At 41.7% G+C, this 24,310-nt stretch overlaps 1 protein-coding gene across 10 annotated transcripts in view; it reads left to right on the top strand.

Annotated features, from left to right (window-relative positions):
- LOC121441733 (arginine-glutamic acid dipeptide repeats protein) overlaps positions 1–24,310 on the top strand; it is a 373,675-nt gene that overhangs the window by 105,017 nt on the left and 244,348 nt on the right. For all 10 annotated transcript variants that reach the window (XM_041642992.1, XM_041642986.1, XM_041642985.1 and 7 more), the window contains exon 2: positions 22,864–23,329. In XM_041642992.1, the coding sequence (XP_041498926.1) occupies positions 23,008–23,329 (322 nt within the window). In that variant the 5' untranslated portion in view covers positions 22,864–23,007. The remainder of the gene's footprint in view (positions 1–22,863; positions 23,330–24,310) is intronic.

The following is a 24,310-nucleotide window of genomic DNA, read 5'->3' as shown; positions in this document are numbered from 1 at the left end:
ATAATATATAATGGTTAAGTCAAGTAAATATTTGCCCTTTTGCCATAATGTTAGATGTTCTAAAGTTAAATATTTACTATGGAAATTAAAACCTACTTAAACCGAAGATCCAAACTATCTTATTTTTCAAAATGAGTAGGTAAACAGTGGCTTCTGAAACCCTAGATTCAAGGCACTTGACAAAAATATTAATGTAAATATTCCCTGGTTATTATAAATAATTTAGTATCTGAATAGTTGCCCATGAGATTCCAGTAATTTATTTCTTTTGTGTAGTCTTCCTGCATGGTTGTGGTTGTGGTGCCTGCCCACTGCAAGGCGTTGTCTGCAGCTTCCTGCTGTTGTTGCTTTCTCTCCTGCTTTATTTTTCTTTCTGAGTGGTTTATCTTCCTCTTATGTGAAGGTTGGGAAAGACAAATGGCTTTAAAAGCTTAGGAAATCTATTTCTTGGGACTGTCCCAGTTTTACTATTTCTTTCTGTTAGTGCTTATAATTAGTTTATGAAGTGTTTTCAGATTTTTATTTTGTTTCTGTTCTGTTTTATATTTTCTCAGTTCCCTTCTTTGATTTCCCAGGCAGATGGTTAAGCCTTTGAAAAATTTGACCTGTATTTGAGCATTTGTACAGTATTTGCTTTAAAACAAACAAACAAACAAACAAACATGCGTCAATGCAGAATATGGGACTTTCTGGCTCCTAATAGTGAGAAGTGGTGTGTGTGTGTGTGCGTGCGCGTGGATATGCACACGCACATGCACACATGCTACTTCACATGCCCACTCTTTTTGTGGATTTTAATCTTAGTTTGCAGTTTCCAACCTGGTCTGGAGGTGAGTGGTGAATAACCGTGCTCTTACTACTAAATCAGTACTTGGCTTCACCCTCCTGGGGGAGCGGTTTAATTCTTTCTTTTCCTTTCATCCTGGCTGAGTCAGATGTCCATGTCTCCCCCCATCCCCACCCCTTTAAACAGCTGTTACATTTTACAGACTCTATTTCCATTTGCCTTGAGCCCACAGTTCTGGTTTCCTGACTACTCAGCTTGACAACAGACTTCTTCCTCTTTTTTTTTTTTTTTTTTAAAGATCCATATGCCTTTCTGTCTTCTTAAATCATTCCTTCCTGCTTGTGAAAGTCTTACCCAATTCTTTGAAGTCAAGCTAGCTAGAATTCCCCAGGGAAATTTTGTTTGCACACCATCATTCTCAGTTTTGCGTATTTTCTCAAAGTCATAAGTTTCTTTTTGGCTAGAAGGGAACAGCTGTTCATGCATCGTCTTCTTCTGGTGACAGGTAACTGGCCTTTCTGCTCAGTGACCATCAATGTCTGGGACTTGAAGGCAAAAAGAAGTAAGTGTGCCAGAGAAATATAGTGCAGACACTCAAAGTGTTTTCTGCTTGTAATAAAATAATAATCCAAAAAGTCAGAATAGTAATCACCAAACAAAAACAAGTTTATCTTGCTTCCTGAGCTCCCCACTGGCTGTCTCCTTCTTCGGGAGGTCTTCCATGGACACTTCCTTTCTTATGTTCCTCAAAACTCTACTTAGGTTCTTGTTTTAAAATCTCTACCGTTGTATTACGTTATGAAAACTTTATTGTTCAAGTTCTTTAGTTTGTTTTTTTTGAGACAGGAGTTCTTTATAGACTTTGTTGACCTGGGTCTAGCTATATACACCAGGTTGGCTTTGAACTCGTTGAGATCTACCTACTCTGACTCCCTGAGTGTTGGGTTAAAGGTGTATACCACCACTCCTGGCTCTTGTTCAGACATGTGAAGGCATGTGAATTCTGAGTCACAGGTCCTTCTGCTGGCTTCCTTCCTGTGCATGAGGCCCCTGTGATACTCAAACAATGAAAGGTCAGGCTGGTGTAATTCTCACAGAGTGCTTTGCAGTGTTGTTACATTCTTGAAAAAAAAAAGCAAAGGAAAACATATATCCCTCAATGCTCAGTCTTACAGAAAAACAGCTCTGGCTATCATTCTGTGTTGTAAATGCAGAGGTAACTTACTGACTTTGCAGAAATCAAGGCTTTGTTTTTATGATGAAGGAAAGGCAGTCTCTTGCACACCCACAGGACTGTTGTACAGGGGATCACAGGAGCCCTGAGAGTGGATAAACTCATGAGTTTTTCAGACTGTCATTATATACAGCCTGTCTGCTAGAGACTGTGTCAGCTCTGTTGTGAATGATAGGATAATACATTGAGGGAGCCAGGGGCACTTGATATGGAAAGGAGAATTTACGAAGAGAATGTTGACCATATAAGACAGTGTAACTTGTGATCAAGACCCGGCAAGTGTGGCTGTATTGAACAAGCTATAGTGGGGAAATGTTCTTTTTTCCTCAGGTCAAGTTGTGTAAATTGCTGAAAGAATAGAAGACAGAGATTCAGATTGCTATGTGACTCCTGCTCTCTTTTCTCAGAATTATGATGTATTGCCTTTGTGAGAGACAAAAACTAAGTCCCATGGTTTACCAGAAGCAATTTAGGGTGGATTAGAAGAGAGAGCTTTACTGATGAAATAGGATTCTTAATATTTTTTTACCTACGCATATTCACCTTTAGATCAGTGGAAATGGACTTTCTGTGGTGACAGACATGTTTTGTCTCTGATATAGTAGCTGCTGGACACACATACTTGATTTGAAATCACTTAAAATGTGAGGAATGTGATCAAGGAACTGGCTTTTAACTTTTGTTTAATTAACTCCGTAGACATTTTGCAGCTAGCAGCCAGCTATTTGCCTGCACCGCCCGAGAGCAGTCTTAATTGAGTGCTGTGACCTTGAATGAGTAACAACTGGGACAGTGTTAGCTACATTTGATTTTTGTATTTATTTTCTTTTAGCGATATTTGGGGTGAATGGGGAGCATAAAGGTATTATTATGTGTAAGATAAGAGCTTCTGTTTACTTAAGATAAAGCCTCTAGTAGCCTTTTAAACAAGTATTTTAAAAAGGAGTCCAGGTAGTTGTGGCTCATGCCTTTAATCCCAGTACCAGGACAGGCTCCAAAGCTACACAGAGAAACCCTGTCTCGAATTCCCCCCCCCCCCCCCCCAAAAGGTAAGAATTCTTGATGTTCTTGCACAGGGCCTAGGTTTGGTTCCCAGTACCCACATCAGGCACCTCATAATTCTCTGTAACTCCAGTTCCAGAGGATCTGAAGCTCTATGGGGCTCCCTTGCACATAGCGTATACCGACAACAGGCACACAAATGTGCTTATAAACAATTTTTTTTTAAAAAGCAAAAGACAAAATCAGCATCAAAAAGCTACCAATGAGAACCATATCAGCCTGCCTTCAGAATCTGTGCTCTTCAGTGACTAATGAAAAATGAAGTCAAATAGATTGTGCTCATCAAATGTTTGAGTCCTTTCTGGGTAAATATAGCCTACTGCCTACTCTTGTGGGTTCTTTAGGCTGAGGAAGTTGACTGACTTGGACCTACGAGGGTCTTTTAGAGGAGCTAAGGCAAGCTTCTCATTAGCAAAGCATATGTTCGCTGGAGACCCTTGGCTGCTGGTTCTATCACCAGTGATAACTAGTATTTGCTGAGTACTGTATGTATGGATTGGTGCTTTACATAGATTGTCTTCTCACAGGCCTATGGTGTTTATTTTTATCATCATTTTGTCTTATTAGGAAGGGGCAAGCCCAAGCACAGCATGTCCCCATGGAAGGCTTGTATTGATGAGTTGGGAAGGAAGGATGACCAGAGTAGCCCTTTTCTGAAAGAAGAGAGTATTTATTTTATATACAGGCTCTGAATTGAAAATATTAAAACTTAAGACAAAAGATTAGGTAGTCTTTGTATTTATGAAGTGTAAGATTTGGGGCCCAAGATAAGTGAAAGGACTAGAAATTCATAGAGCTTCTCTTCACATTTTCTTCCAGTTTGTGCCAAGAGAGGAAGCAGCTAATGGTCACTTGCATGCTGTCCTGACAGTCCTTTGGTTAATTGGAAGTGGGTTCTGCCTTTTGCACTGGTGAGGAGCCTAGATGAAAGGGACACTGAAGCAGAGGTCCCTGAGGGTGGTGTTAGGATGAAGACTTTCTCCCTAGGATTCTTGTTTACTGCTTATGTATTTACTTAGTTCCTGGGAATGGGGTTTGAACCCAGGGCTCATCACATGCTAGGCAAGCTTTTTACATGGAGAAAGCTTTTGGTAGCTTTCTCTTACTTTTGGTCTTTTTGAGACAGACATTTTTTTTTTTTTAATGTAGCCCAGGTTAACTTCAAACACGGTATCTCCTGAATACTTGGGCTTCAGGTATGTGCCACCATACCCAGCTCTCCTTTATTTTTTGTAAAAGATACTGGGCTCTCAATTTAGGAGGTTTTTTTTTTTTTGAAAGGGCTGTCTTCACATGGTTGTTTGACCTGACCTAGGAACATGGTAACAGGGGTCACTTGACCCTGTTTCTTATCTTTTCAAATCAGCACAGTAGTCAGTCATATATCTTAGGACTGGTTAAATTGAGCTATATTCTTGTTTTTTTCATGTCCTTATTTCCTCCCCCTTCCCCTTTTTCCTTGGGGTAGGAATTGGCATTGGCCATTTGTAAGTTTTGTAATGATACAATTTGCACTGGAATTTACTGCATTTCTGTAGGTTTTGATTTTATTGATGACCAACTTGATCAGTGTTCTCACCTGTGGACTTTTGGGACTTTTAGACGATAACAGATTAAATATTAGGGATATTTATAAAACAATGTGTCCCACACTCACTTTGCAGAATTTTTGTTTGTTTGGTTGGTTTTTGATTATTTATAAATAGGCTCTCACTGCTTATTCCTGACTGTCCTGGAACTCACAGAGTATTGGGATTTAAGGTGTGTGCCTGCTGTATCCAGCTACACAGAAATTTTAGTAATAATAATGTGCTTGTTGATTTGGGGCTACCTGTCAGAAGGTCTCCGAACAGTCTGTGTCTTCATCTTATGCCCTCTCAGCTTGTCACTGTCATTCCTTTGACTTTATTTCTTCCTGTTCTCCTGTTTTCTGGAGTCAGATTGTTTTTCCTGCTGTCTGGTAGTTAGTTCCATGAAGAGCTTGACACAGGTAGTACCTACACAGCCAGCACTTTCTCAAACTAAAATCTCTTGGCTGCTTCTCAGGTCCCCAACCCACACTTCCACCCTTTTTTCTGTTTCTTACCTCATTGCACTTCTGATATGTCCTTGCTTGCTTGCAACGTTTCAAATTCCAGACAGATGTGGTTTTCATCCCATCAGGTTGTTGGCCAAGCCTCCTGTGTGTAGGAAGTGTTTATAGTGCAGAGACTACAGGACCTTATTGGTGATCACAGTGGAGAGGAGAGCTCATCTAGGTCTAGGGGATGGGGTGGGACTCTCAGAATGCTTTAAAAATCTTCTTTTAAAAAAATTTATTTTTTTTATTATGTATACAGTATTCTGTCTGCATGTATGCCTGCAGGCCAGAAGAGGGCACCAGACCTCATTACAGATGGTTATGAACCACCATGTGGTTGCTGGGAATTGAACTCAGGACCTTGGGAAGAGCAGGCAATGCTTTTAACCACTGAGCCATCTCTCCAGCACCTAAAAATCTTTTACCAGTGATGATTTCTGTGCTTTTTTTGCAGATGAAATCTGCCCTTTAATATTATTGGATCTTTTCCATAAGTCTGCAATTTTATATATTTTGAAGTGATTCTTACATCGTTTGTGTCTTGTCATTTTGTTTAAGATATTAGAAGTGACACACCTATAGGAAAGACACAGCACACATCATATTCAACTGGTTAAAAAATACCATGAATTGCTGATTGCTACAACACAGTGTCTAGGTGGTTAATCATGCTGTCCCTTTGGAATTTGCAAAGTAAGTTAGGGGGAGAGCAAGGAAAGAAGTCTGCATTTCCCCGGGTCTCATAGATGTGGTCAGATTAACTAGAACCAAAAGTGGCAGTTTTTCCATTGAAAGCTTTCCCTAAGAAGTTTGGTTTGCTGGTGTGTATGAGAGAATTATTCTTGAGAGTGTTGTTGCAACTCTGTTCCTGTTACATTTCAGCCCCCCACTTCAGGTTACTTGGCAGTTTATGTTCTGAAGTGTTGCTTGCATTTTCCAGGAAACTTTTAAGGTAACCAGAGCCTAGAGTTCTTCAGTATGTCTTTACTTTGGGCAATAAACTGAGCATCTGGTATTTTTGTGGTTGGTTGTAGTGTATGGAATGAGCATTTCGTTATAGGTTTAATTTTTCCTTGACTACAAAATTGAGGAAATTGATCAAGGGGACTTAGCTTTGAACAGTTGGGATCCAGGCTGTATTTAATTAACATATCTGTCCATTGCTGTACTGTCTTTTTATCTTGCACTATATGAGATCAAAGCTTAGGGAAAAAAAATAGCTGTGTGGTATTGATTAAGCCTGTCAGCACATGACCTTTGCCAATTTTGATGGGCTATCTGCTTGCCTATGGAGGAAGTTCAATCTCTGTGGCCTGCACTTGGGCTCAGTGTCACCAGTTACTATTCTACAGTGATCTGTCTGTTCTGCTCTAGCTTTCTGTAGAACTGAGGCTACTCCTTTTCCTGCCTTCTGCTTCCTTGCCTAGTTACTCAGGTCTCCTCCTCCTCTACCACCAATAGTATTTATGTGGTTTAGACTGAAAAACTGCCGCTGCTTTTTCTTTTTTTAACCTTAAAAAAATTAAATAAAATTTCTTTTAATGATAATGTTCAGTTCTATAAATCAAGGGGTTATCTCTTAACCTAGTGATACTTACAGCCTGTGTTAATAATTTATAAATGTCAGGATGAAGCCTTGCTTAAGCTGGTGGTTTATGGAGAAGCTGTACCTTTGTAGATGTTATTAAACTAAAGCTGACATTTAAGATCATATTCTATCAATTTAATTTAAGCATACTTTCAATATAAAAGTATTTATAGCATTAACCTTTCTTATCTCATTCTTTAAAGAAACATAATATTTTTCTTTTTTTGGCACTTATCTTTTGGAGTCATTTGTCTTACAAATTAATGGTTTTTAAAGTAATGACCTTCTCTTCCCAAGATCTGAACAGACTACTATAGGGAGGTGTTACATTTCTGTAGGAAACTCATGATGTGCTCTTGTACTGGTTCCTTTAAATCTTGGGTGGTGTGCTTGGAATAGGGGCTAAACGAGCTTTTCACTGGAGAGGTGCTTTGTAGGGCTGGGGTCTGCTCTCTGTGAAGGCGTTTTATTATCCTATAAAGCTGGTTGTCACAAACAAGTTACTACTGTAATGTGAAGGGTGGGTTTATTCTTGGACTCAAGGGTAGACATTTAAAAATTATTCCGAGTCTATACTTGCTGCCTCCCTAATTCTACATACCATTGATTACATATCTCAAGTTCCTTTATTCCTGTTTTTGGCATGTAGAATTAATATTTTACTTTCAAGTAATATTAAAGATTGCTGTTGTAAATACCTGATCTAAGGGTGCTGCCATGTTTCTTATGTTAGATTTGTTAGTGACGTTTATTTTGAGTATTTCCTTCTAAGATCTTGTAGTCAAAGGGACAGGGGACTGCCCAGCAGGAGGCAGATGATAGTCTGCAGGATCTCTACTCCTGAGGTATGTTTCCTCATTAACCACTTTACTCTTTGAAAACTTGCATGTGGACATCTAACCTCTCCACCCATCTCTGTCCGGCACATCCTCCTCCAGGGTCTAGCTGGATTGTTCTGCGCCCCCCCCCCTTCCTCCCCAAGTGCTGGGATTTATAGCCATTTGTCACCATGCCTGGTTTATCTAGTGCTGGGGAGTTTACCCAGGGCTTCAGGGATATTATACAAGCACTTTACCAACTGAACTGTGCCCCTGGCTGTAAATCATTTTTAGCCTTTCCTGTTTAATAAATAACTTCTACTGTTAAATAATTTGCACACAGATCTTTTTAAAAAAGAAAATCTTATTAAGCCTACTTATCAGGTATTTAAAAACCTGTTTTCATAAAAAATATGTCATGTTTGCCTATTTCACTTAATCCTCTCAGATTCAGCTTGTGATACCTACTTTTGTATTGCTGGTGAAACCTCTCACCACCTCTCACTTTGTTTCCTGTGGTTGAAATTTCACCCGTGTGTGCCTAAGTGTACACATGTGTATGCGGAGGCTTGAAGGCGGCCTTGGGCACTGTTTGGTAGTGATGCCCACTCTTTTTCTTTACTTACTGTTGTTTGCACATGTGTAGTGCATATGTGTGTATATTTTGTGTGCGTGGATGCTCATAGCACATATGCAGAGCTCAGAGGACAGCAGTTACTTTATTTTCTCCTACCATGTGGGTTCCAGGCATCAAGTTCAGGCCGTCAGATTTTGTGGTAAGTACTTTTACCAATCAATTGCCCTGGCCATTTCTCTTTGAGACAGTCTTTCACTGCCTGGGATTAAAAGTATATGGTATTCTACCTTAGAGGGTGAATCCCAACTTCTTAGGCATTCAAAGCAAGTGCTTTTACCTATTGGGCCATCTTCCCAGCCCAAAATTTTGTTTTTTCACTTGTGTGCTTACTATATTAAGTGAATCTTAAAATGTTAGAAAGCTGTTTTTGCAGTCTTGTAACGCTGTTCATTAATTTGTAGTGTGAGAATCATTTGAACAATTTTTCTTCCTTTATTTTTCTAGCTTGGCAAAAGTTTTCATTTGGGCAGCTGTTGTATTTCCGTGAGAAACAGCAGGGGGAAGTGTTTCCATCTGATGTATCTTCCTCCAGTGGGAACCAGCCAGGACTGGAGCTGCTTAGATTTTATTAAATGTAGCATTTGGTAGCAGCATTGATGTTGAATTTGTCCATAGTCACTTGTTAAGTCTGAGAGTTTCTCTGTGAATAGATGGGTGTATTGTTTCCATGTAAGAGTTTCCAATGACATCCTCACACAGCTCCTCCACCTCCTTCACAAACTTACTGGCTTGTCCATAATACCCTATTTATTTCAGTTTTTCTTTTTTCTCTTTTCCCCACACCCCTCCTTTTGTTCCTCCTATACCTCTCAAGTGCTGTGCCATCATACCTGGTGTATGTAAGTAAGCAGTGTGTCTGGCAGGGGATCCAGCCTCCGTGTGTTCTTTTCTACCTTGACTCTTATTACAAATGGTTCATTTTGATACCACCCTGTCTCGTGGTTGTTGTCTTGTTTCTGTCCTGCTAGATTTAAATGTAAGCCAGAGCTTTCTGACCTTTTAACCCATGCCTGTATTTTATCTGCAAGGCAGCTCAGACCTAACACATTCTAAATTCCTTTTTTCTTTTTTTTTTCTCCTATATGGGTCGGTGGAGACTCTTCCTTTCTAAGTGTGAGCCTAATCCTACTGCCTTCTTGACTCTCTCTTGTTTCCTTTCATGCCTAGTCTCTTGACATACACAGATGATTGCAGAGTGCATCTTGAACCAAACCACTGCTTTGCCTAACAGTTAACTGTTTCCTAACCTCAGGAGTTTAGACCAGGGGTCTGTTAACATGTTGCTCAGATTTTTTCCAGATTTCTGAAGACAAATACTGCTCCAGGCTTTCTCTGCTTTGGACAGATGCTATCCAGCTGCCCCTCCATCTCTCTAATCCTTCTTTGTCCTCAGCCTCTTCAGCACCTTGACATTTTACAAGGGGGTTCCTGTCTTAGGCCTTTGAATTTGCCTGTTTCTCATCTCAGAATGCCACCTCCTTCACGATTCTTTACTCCATGGCAAATGACTTCTTGCTAGTGATTGCCTTAAATAAATTAATAACCTCCTCATCACTGTACCTACCCTTTCCTTCGTAGTGTTTATCTTAATTAAAATACTGTTTATTACAGCATTTTGCTGTCTTCCCTTTCCTACTAGATTGTGGGTTGGTTCTATGGGTTTAGAGATTATGGGATTCTATGTATTTAGAGTTTCTTGGGCAGTGCTGAAATGAGGGAGAAATTGACAGAAAAATCTGCTCTAGAGATGTTATTCGATGGTGGGTCTTATAGCTTCTGTACTTTTAAGTGCTGTCTCCCAGCTTCTGGAAATTCTACAAGCCTTCTCCTCCCTGGGCAACCAGCAGTTGCTGGGATCTGGAAAGGAATAGTTCTAGTGGCTTTTCTGCCTTAGTCTTTGAATCACACAAGGCTCACTAAGATTTCTAGGTCAGTAAGTTTGGCCAACCTTAGAAAGAATTACACCCACTTAGAATGACTTGGACATAGAAAACAGCAGATTGAGGTTTCACTTAGGCTTCTGCCTTCCCAGACCTTTCACCTGACAATGTGTGAAGTGTGTAAGTGGTCCTGCTCCAGTGCGTCTCATGCTTCCATCTTCCTTTGATATGATTTGTCCCCATGAATTAGAAATCTTATGTGTGTATGAAGTGTAATCGTGTTGGTATAAAATTTGCCCTGTTATTTCCTTCATCAGACATTAAGAGCTCATGTACCATGACTGCTTCTGGCTTGGGGATCTTAGAGCCTTGCTTACCTTATTCTCTAAGTGCGTGATACAGAGGGAGTAAGACTGACCTGGCTTCTTGCTTGTTGAAGGTTGCTACAGTCCAGATGGCCTTATCACGATCAGCATTTCATGATTAGAACTTTATGTGCTTGACTGTTTTTACATCCTGAAGTGCGGCTTTCCTCATTCACAGAGGTGCAGCTTGTCCTTGTGAATTTCACAGACTGATGCATCTTTGCTGGTGCAGAGCCCGAGCTTCTCTTACACAGCTATAATGTTTCTGCTTTTATATAATGTACTTGCCTTATAACTTACCTACTTCAAGTATATTCACAGATATTGACAACTATCACTGTAATTTTAGAACATTTCCACCATGCCCAAGGAAATATTACATCCTCAGCAGAAAATCGTTTTCTCTTCCCTGAAGTCCTAGGCAACCAGCAGTCTGCTTTCTGTTTTTCTTTCTGCACTTGTCATATAAAGGAATCCTACAATGCGTGTTCTTGTGTGACTGACTTCAGATACTTGTGCATGTGAGGGCCAGAGGATAACCTTGGGTTTCATCCTCAGCAAGTCTATCTACTTCCTTTTTGGAGAGAGTCTTGCATTGGCATGTTTACTAATTAGGCTAGGCTAGCTGGCCAGTGAGCCAAAGGAATCCTCCCATCTTTTCTTCAACAGTGCTGCTGGGATTACAAATACACACCATCCTGCTTGGCATTTTCATGTGAGTTCTGGGGAAGTCGGTTCCTGATGCTCTTAGGGCCAGCACTTCACCAATTGAGCCACTTCTGCAGCCTCTTGCTTTGTCCTTAAAGTTTTATTTTCCTTTCTTAGTTTTGGTTTTTTGAGACAGGGTTTCTCTGTGGCTTTGGAGCCTGTCCTGGAACTAGCTCTATAGACCAGGCTAGTCTCGAACTCACAGAGATCCGCCTGCCTCTGCCTCCCGAGTGCTGGGATTAAAGGCGTGCGCCACCATTGCCAGTTGTGCTATGGGAAAGCAAGCTTCAAAATTCTTTCCTCCATTTAGACCAGGTACTTGGTTGATAGGCATTTGATTTCCCTGGTTTTGGCTTCTCATTTTCTCTTGGGTTGCGCAATGACTAAAGCCCCTTCCTGTCCCCAGGAGCAGAACTGGTCACCAGAGAGTGATTGCTCCTAACAGTCTTCAGATTCTCAGTATATTTGCTTCTGTTTTCCTAATTCAGCTTGAGACATCTATGTAATTACTGTTTCAGGCAGTTCAGTTTATTTTAGAGAACACATTAGAGCATTTGTAATGCTATTGCCCCTCCCCATAGCTAACTGGACAAGAAAGTAATAATATTAGTTCTGTGGATTTCATGTTAGTCTGGCATAATTTTCAAGAAAACAAAATAGGTATTTTGAAGAAAGCAAAATAGGTATTTGGTTCTCGGTTGTGGGCAAATTTGTTTTACAGAGGCTATGTGGCAATATCTGAAGAGATTTTTCTTTTTAGAGGTCTCATTAGAACTTGGAGTTGTGCTAGCAGAATCCACTTGGTTTGGGACCTGGACTGCTGCTAAGCATCCTGTCATGCATACAGCACAGGCCCCCCCCCCCCCCCCCCCCCCACACACACACAAAGAACTCTCTAGCTCCACTGAAGAGAAGCCTTTGTTTAGAGTGAACTGGGGATTTTTCTTCTTAGGCTGAATAGAATAAACAGCTATGAGCCATGTACAAGGCACAACAGTTCTGCGTGTGATGAGCAAAGGCTTCACATTTGACAGTGTAGGCAAGCAAAAGCTGAGGAGGTAAAGTGGTGTCTGCTGCGTTAAGTACAAGGGCCTGATTTTGAATTAACTGCACTCATGTAAGAAGCCAGATGTGGCAGCACACATCTGTAACGCTAGCTCTGGGAAACAGATGGGTTTTTAAGTTTACTGGCTTGTTGGTCTTGCTGTGTTGATGGAGCAAGAGATTTAGGTAGAGAGCAACTGAAGAAGGTACTTAATGTCAATGTCTGGTCTCTATCCATAAGTGTACTGACATCACATGCTCTCACACATGTGCATGCACATGTACACACAACCCTCAAGGTTCTAAATATTTTCTTGGAAATATCCTGGGGCATCTCATCTGTGGATATTTCTGCTTCAGATTATAATGATAAAATAGTTTTTTTGTTTTAATTTTTTTATGTGTATGAGTATTTTGTCTGCATGTATGTCTGTGCACCATGTTTGTATGCCTTGTACCCAAGGAAGCCTTCATCTGATTCCCTGTAACTGGAGTTACAGACAAGTAGGGGCTGGTGTGTGGAGCTGGAGAGATGGCTCAGTGATTAAGAGGACTGCCTGCTCTTCCAGAGGTCCTGAGTTCAATTCCCAGCAACCACATGGGTGTTGACAGAGGTTTCCACCCTTTCCTATAGCCATTCAATCCCAAAGAAATCACACAGAGGTCTACATTAATTATGCTCTGATTGGCTTAGTAGCTCAGGCTTCTTATTAACTCTTCTAATTTATATTAGCCCATAATACTTGTCTGTGTTAGCCAGTCACATCTTGCTTGCTCTGTGTCTGATTTCGTCTGTGTCTGGGTGACAACTGCAGACTGACTCTCTTCCCAGAATTCTCCTGCTCTCCTTGCCCTGCCTCTACTTCTTGCCCGACTATTGACCAATTAGCGTTTATTTAAAATACAAGTGACAGGGTACAGACCATTGTCCCACAGCACATGGGGACTCATAACCATCTGTAATGAGATATGGTGACCTCTTGAGGAAGAGACCTGATCAGTCCTCATCAACTTAGACAACTTAGACCCAATATGGACAAGTTCAGCAGAACCGCCATATGTGGGTTGCCCATGCATGCTTCAGCATTGCCAATTATATTACAGCCTGCCATGTGGGTGTTAGAAACTAACCCTGGGTCCACTAGAAGAGTACTTTTACCCTGAGAGCCCCTAAAATACAGTTCTTAACGTTTTAACTGAGATGTTAATTGTTTGCTAAGGTTTTGCTGTTTTGAGTACTTTCTTATCCTCTGTGTTGTTTCTGGGTACTTTTTACTATCTCTTTTGGGAGGAAATTCAGTGTTTTATTTGGTGTTCCACTAATTTTAGTTCTCCCAGTTTTTTTTCCCAAAGCTTGTTTAAGGAAGTGCCGCTCAGCATCTAGCCTTCCTTGTATGTGAAAGCAAAAGCATTTGCCTTGGCTTCCTGCTTCTTACTACAAAGGCTGCGTTCTGCGTTTGACCCCCTTGTTTTTTCAGTAAGCTCTGAATTCTGAGAACACATATACAGACTCCAGAGGTATTGATTGTGATCGTAGTTACTGACCACGCAGGTAGTGAACTGTTCTGGGGGCTTGTCCCACTTGGATGGTTAGGCTTGGCCAGGCGGGCCCACTTTACACCATCTGTGTCACATCAGTTTCAGATGAGAAGGCTTTGTCTCTCCCTGACTTACAGATCTGCTGATGCCATGTTTCAGTGTCACCTTGCAGCTTTGTCAGTAACTCCTGACACGTGTTGAGGCAGTCTCCGCAGCAGGTGGCTATGTATGAGAATACCTGATTTCTCACACCGTGAATACAAGTGTCAGAATGGCATTTCCTTTTCTAGAGCGAAGTCATTACATTTTCTCTCCTAGACATGTTGATATGAAAGAGAAACAGGTAAAGAAAATTGATTTCCCTTTGAAAGGGAGCCACCAGCAGTAGTAGCTGACCTCTGAAGCTTTCTGTTGCATCCAGGCTGCAACTGCTTTTCTTGGAAGGAAGACCCATGCTGCTCACTGAGGGCTTTTTGTTGTTTTGAGATAGGGTCTCTCTGTGTAGTTCTGGTTGGCCTCCAATTCAGAGGTTTGCTTGCCTGCTGCCTTCCAAGTGCTGGGATTAAAGGCATACACCACCACACCTGGCTCATTTTTTCCTTAAATGAAAATGCTAAAACAGTTTCTAACATTTTTGTTATACTTAATTATGTATAGGTGTGTGTTTGTGTCTGTATGTGAATATGAATGCAGGTGCCTATAGAGGCATCAGATCTCCTGGAGCGAGAGTTACATGTGGGTGTTGGGAACCAAACTCTGGCTATGTTATCTCTAAGAACAGTGTGTACTTGAAACTGCTGAGCCATCTCTCTAGGCCGACCCCATATTAGTTTGATGCTTCCAGTGTGCATTCTGCCCTCTTTTAAAACATAAGAACTCCTTCTGCTTCTCCTGCCATGGTTGCCATTAAGGGAAGCTGTTTAATTGGATACCCTTTAAATTATTAAAGTCCTCTCGCCCACAGTGCTGTTCTGGTTGCTTCTTACCATGGTGTTTATGGCTTAGACAGCTTAAGTGCTGCTTCGGTTATTCCCAAGGCAATCTTATGATGGCCTCTTTATAGATCCCACTTATGTAAGAGAGTGGGAAGGAAGAAATAATTATTCATCCCTTGTCTTCATGTGCCAGGAGTGAATCAGGAATTTTAAAATAAGTATTTTAAGGAACGTCCAGCTTGAAAGTGAAGACAAAAGTTAATAAATGTAAAATTCTAGTTGAATAAAGTGTTGTGAAGAAATTAAACCTTAAAAATTCCGGACAGTCCATCATGTTGTGAGGTAGTTCCTATTGAGCTATAAACTAAAGGGCAGGAGAGGGGCAAGGCAACAGAAGGAAGAGCTTCACAGAGGAGGCTAAGTTGGCAGATCTTCAAAGGTGTACAGAGGCAGGGCTGTGTACCCCAAGGACCAAATATGAATGTCAGTGTGCAAAAGAGGTGTAAGATGAAGCCAGGGAAGGACAGAAATCCCATAGAATATGCTGCAGCTATAGTGTTTTTTTTTAACTAGGGACACTGAAATATTGAAGGTGGGATTAACATGATGTTGATGTTATTAGCTCTTTAAAAAGGAGACCCTGGCTATAGTGTAGAAAAGAATTATAGCTTGGTGGTGGTGGTGGTGGTGGTGCACACCTTTAATCCCAGCCCTCGGGAGGTAGAGGCAGGTAGATCTCTGAGATTGAGGTCAGCCTGGTCTACAGAGAGAGTTCCAGGACTGGCTCCAAAGCTACACACAAAAAAATCTTGTCTGAAAACAACAACAAAACAAAAATAAGCCCCCCTCCCCACAAAAAAGTACAGTGGGATCTGAAGGGCTGGATTTGAAGAAACCCACCAGGAAAGCCATGCTAGTTGCTTAAATGAATCAGATGAGAGAAGTTTATAAGTTACACTGACAGAATTTATTGATGTTAGCATTTGAGAATGAAGGAAAAGCATTAAAGAGATCAGCTTGTATTACTAGTTGGCATGTGCAAAGGTCAGGGGTAGACTGTACTGGAGAGGTCATTTCTTTGGGGCTAGCAGGTTGGCTTAGTTTGGATGTGTTTAGGAAAGACATTGAGAGGAGATGGTCTTCATGCTCAGTGAGCAGTGAAAGGAGCAGCTGGGTACACAGGCAGAAAGACTTTGTGGGTCCCCTGAGTGACCAGGAATCTAAGGGAAAAGAGACTTCTCAGAAAGCACTGGTGATATTCCTGTCAGCTGGTGTTACAGAGCGTTAGTAGACAGAAAGGAGGATTTGAGGAGAGCAATCCTTTAGAGGGATTTGTGTTACAGCATCCATATTGGTAGACTTTGCAGTTACTGGGAGAGTGATACAAGTCAGTCACTAGTAACAACAGAGATTTGTGGAAACCCATTTCATGGGCAGAATGGTTCAGCATGAGAGGCTGGACTTCGAGGTTTTTTTTTTTTTTTTTTTTTTTTTTTAAGTTTTTCGAGACAGTTTCTCTGTAGCTTTGGAGCCTGTCCTGGCACTAGCTCTTGTAGACCAGGCTGGCCTCGAACTCACAGAGATCTACCTGCCTCTGCCTCCCGAGTGCTGGGATTAAAGGCGTGCACCAACATTGCTTGGCGAGGCTGGACTTCGAAAGAGCCTCGGAGGAATCCTGGATTTGGAGGGCCAAAGACTGTGGGTGAGTAGAAGTTAGACTATGGGCAGGGGAAGACTATTCATAGTCAAGTGGCTTCCAGGGACAGGACAGGGTTTTGAGGCAGCCAGAGCCCACCATAGAGGGTGGAGGTGGGAGCAGGCGGAGAGAGATGAGACTGGAGAAATGGAGGAGCAGTTAGGACTTGCTGGGTTTTGTAATCTTTCAAAGGGAATGGTGCAAATGGGATTGTGCACTTTAGACAGGGTCAGTTGTGGAGTGAGAGAGATAGTTCATCATTTGAGAGCACTCACTGCTGTTAGGACCTGAGCTAACACATGTTGTGCACATATAACCATACAAAGATACATACATATAATTAAAAATACCCAGTCAATTGTATGATGCATGAATTGCATTTCAGTTACATTATTCTATGGTAGACTGTGAAAAACATTGACCAGCTGCATCAGAGAGGCCACTCCAGTCCACCACCAAAAAAAAAAAAAAAAAAAAAAATCCTGTTTTTGTAGTTTCAGAGAGAATAGTGAGAGCAGGTGATGGAGCAGTAAGCCACAAAACCTGAGAATACCTTTTGTGTGATTGAACATATGAGAAATACAGATTTGTGTGTGTGTGTGTGTGTGTGTGTGTGTGTGTGCGCGTCCGTGTGTGTGTGTGCGTGGTTGAACGAGAAAGAATTAATTAGATTTCTCTGAGTGCTTTGGAGACTGGCTTGAGCAACTGAGATGATTAAAGCTCAGGGACTGAACTTGGAAGCATCAGGCTTTCTTGCATAAGTAAATACATGATTCAAGAGAAAATATTTTTGTGTTTTACTTCATTATGTGATTAACTTTAATTATTTTGTGCTTTAAGTTTTTCATATTTTATTGAGGTTGATTCCTGCAGCCCCCATTGGTGTATTCCACTCTTTTGCAAAAGCAAACCTTACACTGGAGTTGATATTTTATGTTTTCCTGTTTAAAATACTATAGCTGTTAATTCAGAACAGAAACCAAGCCTCTTTCTCTGTGAAATACTTTCTGTCAGAATGCATGGCCCTTACCGCACCAGAGATGGTGTGTGTCTGTATGTCTTTGTGTCTGCACTCATAGGCTGGAGGAGGGAGGGCATTGCATGCCCCCCTCCCCCTTTAAAAATCGTCTTTAACCTTAATTCCTTTGAGATGGGATCTCTCAGTGAGCCTGATGTGAGGTTTCTGGCCAGAAAGCCCCGCCAGTCAACTTCCTTGCACATGGAAGTTACAGATGTCTGTAGCCACAATTGGAGGTGTATGTGGTTGGTGAGGCTTTAAACTCAGGTCTTCATGCTTGCTTCACAGGTGCTCTTACCCACATGAGCCTTGGTTTTCTTTTCTTTTCTTTTTTTTCTTTTCTTTTTGATTTTTAAAGACAGGGTTTCTCTGTATCTTTGGAGCCTGTCCTGGAACTAGCTCTTGTAGACCAGGCTGGCCTCGAACTCACAGAGATCCACCTGCCTCTGCCTCCCGAGTGCTGGGATTAAAGGCGTGCGCTGCCACCACCACCTGGCGAGCCTTGGTTTTCTTAAATGACGCCTGGACCCTGATCATAGCTGGAATTCTGGCCCCCTTTGAATTTGTCCTGAGAAGCAGGGTGAGGTGTTGCCCGTGCTTTGTGCTGTGGAGGGTGAAGTAGCAGAGTGGTTTGTGTCATTGGCTTTGATTAGATAAAACGAGACTCAGCCTGCTTACTAAATTTTGTTATTGATCAGAAAACTGCAAAGAAAAGAATTGACTATTTGCTGAATCTTAAGAGCACTGATTTGGGAAGTGTGTTGTGTTGTGTTTTATATGTCCATCACTCAGGCCTGAGAAATAAGTGTTTCTGTGAAGCTGGCATTTCTGTCAAAATGTTTTCATTTACTTCCTCGATGGCCTCCTTTAGTTTCATGCTTTATTAACCAAATTGAAACACAAATTTATTTTTTAAAAGATTTATTAATTTTTTATTTTATGTGTATGGATCTTTTACCTGTATGTATATCTGTATACCATTTATGTATTGCCTGTGGAGGTCAGAAGAGGGAGCTCCAGATCATTGAGAACTAGAATCCTGTATGAGTGTCCTGTCCCCCCACAGTGCTGAGGTTGAACAACAGAACCATGTGTTCTCCCACTGTGCTGGAAGATCTCAGACAACTGTAGCTTCATTTATCAGCTGTTCAAGCCAGATTCCTTAGCATTGCTGTGACTTCATTGTCACCGCTAGTGTATCATCACATCCTGTTTACTTTTGTTTTAAAAACACCTGGAAAGCTGGCCTAGTTGTACACAAGTAAGCAAAATCATAGAAAAGATTTGAAAAGCCCATAGAAGTCAGACATTTTCCATTTTCTACCGCTACCATCTTGGCCATCCTATCTACCATGGCGAGCTGCAGCCAGAAAGCCTCCTCCCTTACCAGGCTTTGTGCAGTCAGCCCTTGTGATTTCTTCAGGTTTTTCTTTTTTGTGAGGAGGGTTTGTTAGTGGTTTTGTTTGTTTGTTTGTTTATTGTTTTGAGCCAGGGTTTCATTGTATAGCTCTGGCGGGCCTGGAACTCACTATGTAGACAGACCAGTCTCAAACTCACAGAGATTTGCCTTACCTCTGTCTCTCGTGTGCATGGATCAAAGGTGTGCACCACCACACCTGACATGATCTTTTCTTTAAAAAAAATTTTTTTAATTGCTTATTCGTTTGCATGTCTTCCCCCTTAGAAGAGGGTGTTAGGTTCTTTACAGCCTGCAGCTGCAGGCAAGTGTGAGACATCTGATATGGATGCTGGGAGCTCGACTCGGGTCCATTGGAAGAGCAGCCATTTTTTGTTTTTGTTTTGTTTTGATACGGGTTTTCTAAGTACCTTTGGCTGTCCTGGAACTCACTCTGTAGACCAGGCTGGCCTTGAACTCATAAAGACTGCCTGCCTCTTCCTCCCTAGTACTGGGATTAATAGTGTGTGCTATTATCACCAGGCCAAACAGCACTGTTAACCACTAATTTAACTCTTCAGTCCTGGCCAGTGTGATCATTGTTTCTTTGCTATTCACACCCCTACTGAAACATCAGCTAGGGTCAGCTAGAGTCAGTTCATGTGTTTAAGTGACAACCAACCGTCTTACAAGGCCTCCGAGTCCTCTAATGTCTATCAGGACCAACCTTCCCTGACCCTTCCTGACCCTGCCTGTCCCAAACTCTCTAAACTGGGGGCTGGAGAGATGGCTCAGAGGTTAAGAGCACTGGCTGCTCTTCCAGAGGTCATGAGTTCAATTCCCAGCAACCACATGGTGGCTCACAACCATCTGTACTGAGATCTGGTGCTCTCCTCTGGCGTGTGGGCATACATCAAGGCAGAATGTTGTATACATAATAAATAAATAAATCTTTAAAAAAAAAAACTTGTTTCCAGTCCCTCTTCTCCTGTTGTTCCTTCTGTCTGCTCCACTTCTTGAATATTGAATGTGCCTGGGTCAGCTGATTATACACACTTCCCCTTCTTCTCAGTCCTAGTGCCTTTGTGGCTTCTTCCCTCATTGTACCATTGCGTTCGTCTCAGGAGGTCATCCTAGATAGTCATCATTTGCAGCCTTCCTGATTCTCATCACTTTCCCACTTGAAATTGTTGGAATGTGTACTTATTTGTGGTCTCTCCGCTTCTGGAACGTAACTTCTACCCTGGGAGAGATGCAAGTATTTGCTGTTTCCCAGCCTCCCAAATGGTAGAGCACAGGGGACACACTATGAATAGATAACACCTGTGATTCCAAGTTGTGTTCTATATTAGATTTTGTTTTTAATGCGGGTTATGCTGTCACCTGCTTCACTTGAGCAGTTGATTAGCACATACATTGAACATTTATGGCATTCCTGCTGGAGAAAAACACTGCTTTAAACATTCACTTATTTGTTTTGGAGGGAGAGGCAGTGTGGGTGTATTTCTTGAAGCTATGTGAATTAGTGGGTCAGAGACAGGTAGGGAAAACTGGCTCCTGTGAAATTGGAGAGGACTGGCAGTGCAGGTGCTTCAGATTTTGCCTTTGCTCTCTTTGGCAGTGTGCTCTTGCAGAAATGATCTCTGCTTTATCGAGTGTGAGGGGGGTAGAACTACTTGGTCTGATATGGTTTACTGAGCTGATGAAAGAATTTGATGACTTAGGTATTCCTTGTGAGCCTCACATTGCTGTGAAGATCCATGGCTTGCTTGGTGGAGAAACAGAGCCACGGGCTTCTTTATGCATTTTCAGATGCTAATACCACGGCCTACAGGGACTTGGGCATAGTACGTGATTCGTCTATGCAAAACTTATATGAGCACTAGAATACTTTTGTTTTTCTCGAAATAAGCTTAAAATTGAAATTCTCTCTGAACATTTACTGTATGGAAAGAAGTAATCTAGGTTTGTGTTACAACATACTTTTAGCCTCCTGACCTGCGATGGTCAGTGCTATTACTCCTTCCTCACTCACCTCTCAGAGATGGTTACATTTTTATTTTCCTGAATTCCTGAGGATATTTGACATGTTGATGGAGAGGGCTTTTCTGGCCTATCATAATTGATCTATGGGCTTTGGAGAGTTGTGTGTAATTTTTATGATTTTGGCATAACGGAAGAAAATTTTCTCTGCATCTGAAGCATATAATTGCAAACTGTTTTATCTGTTGTTGGCTAAGTAAACAGGACCAGTCTTTTGTTTGTTTGCACATGTGTTTCCTATCTGGTCCTGGTAGCAGATGGTTCTTAGTCCCATCACTTGTCTCCTTTGTTGCAGCTGCTGTGTGGAGGGCAGCAAGCTGAGCTCTCCCCTCAAATTTCAAGCCCCAAACACCTGGCACCTAGACAATATTTAGTAACAATTGTTTCTCAAATGAGATGAGATTTTGGGGAAGACAGATGATTGTGGAAAATAGATTAATGATTATTAGGTTTTCCAAAGCTGACTTGTACAACCTCTTTTCGTTGGTAGAAAACTTTTTAAGATTTGTCTTGAGTTGAAGTTTAAGATTCATTCTTTTCATTGTAGACTCTTACATCTTAGAGTTTTGTGGGGGTAGGGGTTGTGGTTATTTCTGGAGAAGCTCATTAAGGAGACTGTTGATAGTAGGAATTTTTGAAGAGTGTAAAAACCACCTAATAGTCCTTAAAGCTGGAGCTTGGAATTAGCTAGTTTTGTTATGACGGGCGTAATAAAGCTTTTCTTTCTCTATTTTTTAAATCTCCTGAAACATAGCTAGAATGATTGACTGAGAAGATGTGTGAGTTATAACTAAGCTAATTAAGGCTCACGATTTTGCATTTGTCAAGAAGATACTGCTTTATTCCTTTTTTTTTTTTTTTTTTTTTTTTGGTTTTTTGAGACAGGGTTTCTCTGTGGTTTTGGAGCCTGTCCTGGAACTAGCTCTTGTAGACCAGGCTGGTCTCGAACTCACGGAGATCCGCCTGCCTCTGCCTCCCAAGTGCTGGGATTAAAGGTGTGCGCCACCATCGCCCAGCACTGCTTTATTCTTGAACGGAGCTTTGGAATCTGGAGATGGAGACAGTCCTTAGAAGGCGGCGCACTGAGTGGCTCCTGCAACAGTTCCCATACCTGTGCAAATTGTTGTCTTACACAGAAATAATTTGCACCACAGGTTCTTTCCTTTTAAATTTTGGGTTGAAGTTAATTTTTTACAGTTCTTCCCATTATATGTTGCTAACTGAGTTATACTATACTTTTTCCTTAAAAAAGATAAAAACAATGAGTGTACAATAAGTTTAGTTTATGCCCACCATTGAGCTGGCACGACTTGTGTGTGTGTGTGCGCGCGCACGCGTGCGTGCATGTGTGTGAAATTGTATTTCTGTGGTTTTGCTTTTCCATGATGGCATGTAAGATGTTTTTATATTGGAAGTATGAATAGTGTTTTCTTTGGGGAAAAAAACGATTTAATGGCAGCTCACAACTGCCTATAACTCCAGTTCCTGGGGACTCAATACCCTCTTCTTATCACTGTGGATTCCTTCATGTGTGATGCACTTAAACTCATGCAGGCACAGATAAACATATAATAGTAGATAAATAAATGAAAAAAAGACTTGTTTTTATTTTAGGTCTAGCAGCATTTTCTTAATCTTTGTTTATACACCACATTCATTCAGTGCTTTTGGAGACCAGAAGGGAGCATTGGATGCCCTGGAAATGAACTGGAACCAAGTTCTGGTCCTCTGGCCGAGCAGCAAGTGCTCCTAACTGCTGAGCTTTCTCTCCAGCTCCGTTTTTTTTTGGGCAGGGTATTTTTGTGTGTCCTATCCTAGAACTCACTCTATAGACCAGGCTGGCCTGGAACTCACAGAGATTCACCTGCCTCTGCCTCCTGGGTGCCGGGATTACAGGTGTGCCCCACCACTACCTTGCCCATCTCCAGTTTTTAAATAAAGCAGCATGTTATTTTAGGAAGGAAATAAGAGGAAGCATTTAAGCTTCAAAGAAAAACCAATTTGACACCCTCTCTTTCTTTTCTCTCTCCTAGCATTTTTGAACCGTTGGGGTTGTTGGAGTGGTTGGATTTTCCCTGGAATTGAGTGAGAAATTCAGAAGACTGAAGCCCAGGCTTACTGTCTACCTTTCACGGAGGCCTAGCCGTGAGAGGACAGAAGAAGGCACGTGGCGAATCATGACAGCTGACAAAGACAAAGACAAAGACAAAGAGAAGGATCGGGACCGGGATCGGGACCGAGAGAGAGAGAAAAGAGACAAAGCAAGAGAGAGTGAGAATGCCAGGCCTCGAAGGAGCTGTACTTTGGAAGGAGGAGCCAAAAACTATGCTGAGAGCGATCATAGCGAGGATGAAGACAATGACAACAGCGCCACCACGGAGGAGTCCACGAAGAAGAACAAGAAGAAACCACCCAAGAAAAAGTCCCGGTATGAAAGGACAGACACTGGGGAGATAACATCTTACATCACCGAGGATGACGTCGTCTACAGACCAGGAGGTAAGAGAGCATTGTCGTCTGCACAGGGCTGGGGAAAGTAATGGTCTCCTCTTCCTTTATTGTCTAGGAAGACTTGGAGTCTGTTTGTCAGCTTTGTGCTTGTGTCTTCCTGGCCCTGTCTGGTTGTGCATTTTTGATGACCTTGCTTCCTTGTGATGTTTGCTGGCTCACTCAGTTTTTTGCTTTGTTTTTTATTCATCTTCAGCTATAAATTAGGCTTGCAGAAGGAATACATGCATAGCAGAGACAGGTAAACCTTATGATTCTGGGGAATAGGACATCTCTGTTGAAGTAGAATTGACCAGCAACTGGAGAGGTTTTTGGATTTTTGAGTTTTGAGACACGGTCTTACTACTTAGCCTGGCTGTCCTGTGACTCAGCTATGCTTTGAAACGCATAGCAAGCGAGTAATGGTCTCTGCCTCCCAAGTTCTGGGACTAAAGGCATGCTCTACCACCGCCGGGCTAGAAAAAGATTCTTTAAGTGGCTTTCAGAGCAAGATTTCTCACTCCCAGGTAAACCTTTACCAAAGCAGTGAGTGACTTAACCAGTCAGTGACAGCAATGAATTGCATGTGTTCGGTATCCCTTGCAGTGGATATTGTCTGGTCGTCAGTGCACTGAAGGGTCTGAGGGAACCAGACCCAGTGTGGAGATGAGAGGCTTTGAAGAAATGCAGAATCCACAGGTACCAGCACTCATTGGTTGAATCACTGTGAATTTGACTGGTCTTTTGAGAAACCTGCCAACCAACTAGAGAGGCACACCCCTCCCCTTACAGAAGCGAATAAAACTATCACTGATCATTTTATTTGAATTATTTGCACTGTTAATCCATGACAAAAATTTCATGGGAGGTATAATCAGTACACTGGAGTCTTACCCTGTTTGAAGTTTTTCCAACACTATGACTAAAGGATACACTGTCATTAACCTAGCACAGTCATTTCACTGAGAAGAACTGAGTTTCTGAATTCATTTG

The sequence above is a fragment of the Microtus oregoni genome, unplaced genomic scaffold, assembly GCF_018167655.1.
Source record: "Microtus oregoni isolate MIOR12 unplaced genomic scaffold, Mior012 000081F_ref0000091, whole genome shotgun sequence".
Taxonomy (NCBI): domain Eukaryota; kingdom Metazoa; phylum Chordata; class Mammalia; order Rodentia; family Cricetidae; genus Microtus; species Microtus oregoni.
This window is presented reverse-complemented; position numbering and strand designations above follow the sequence as displayed.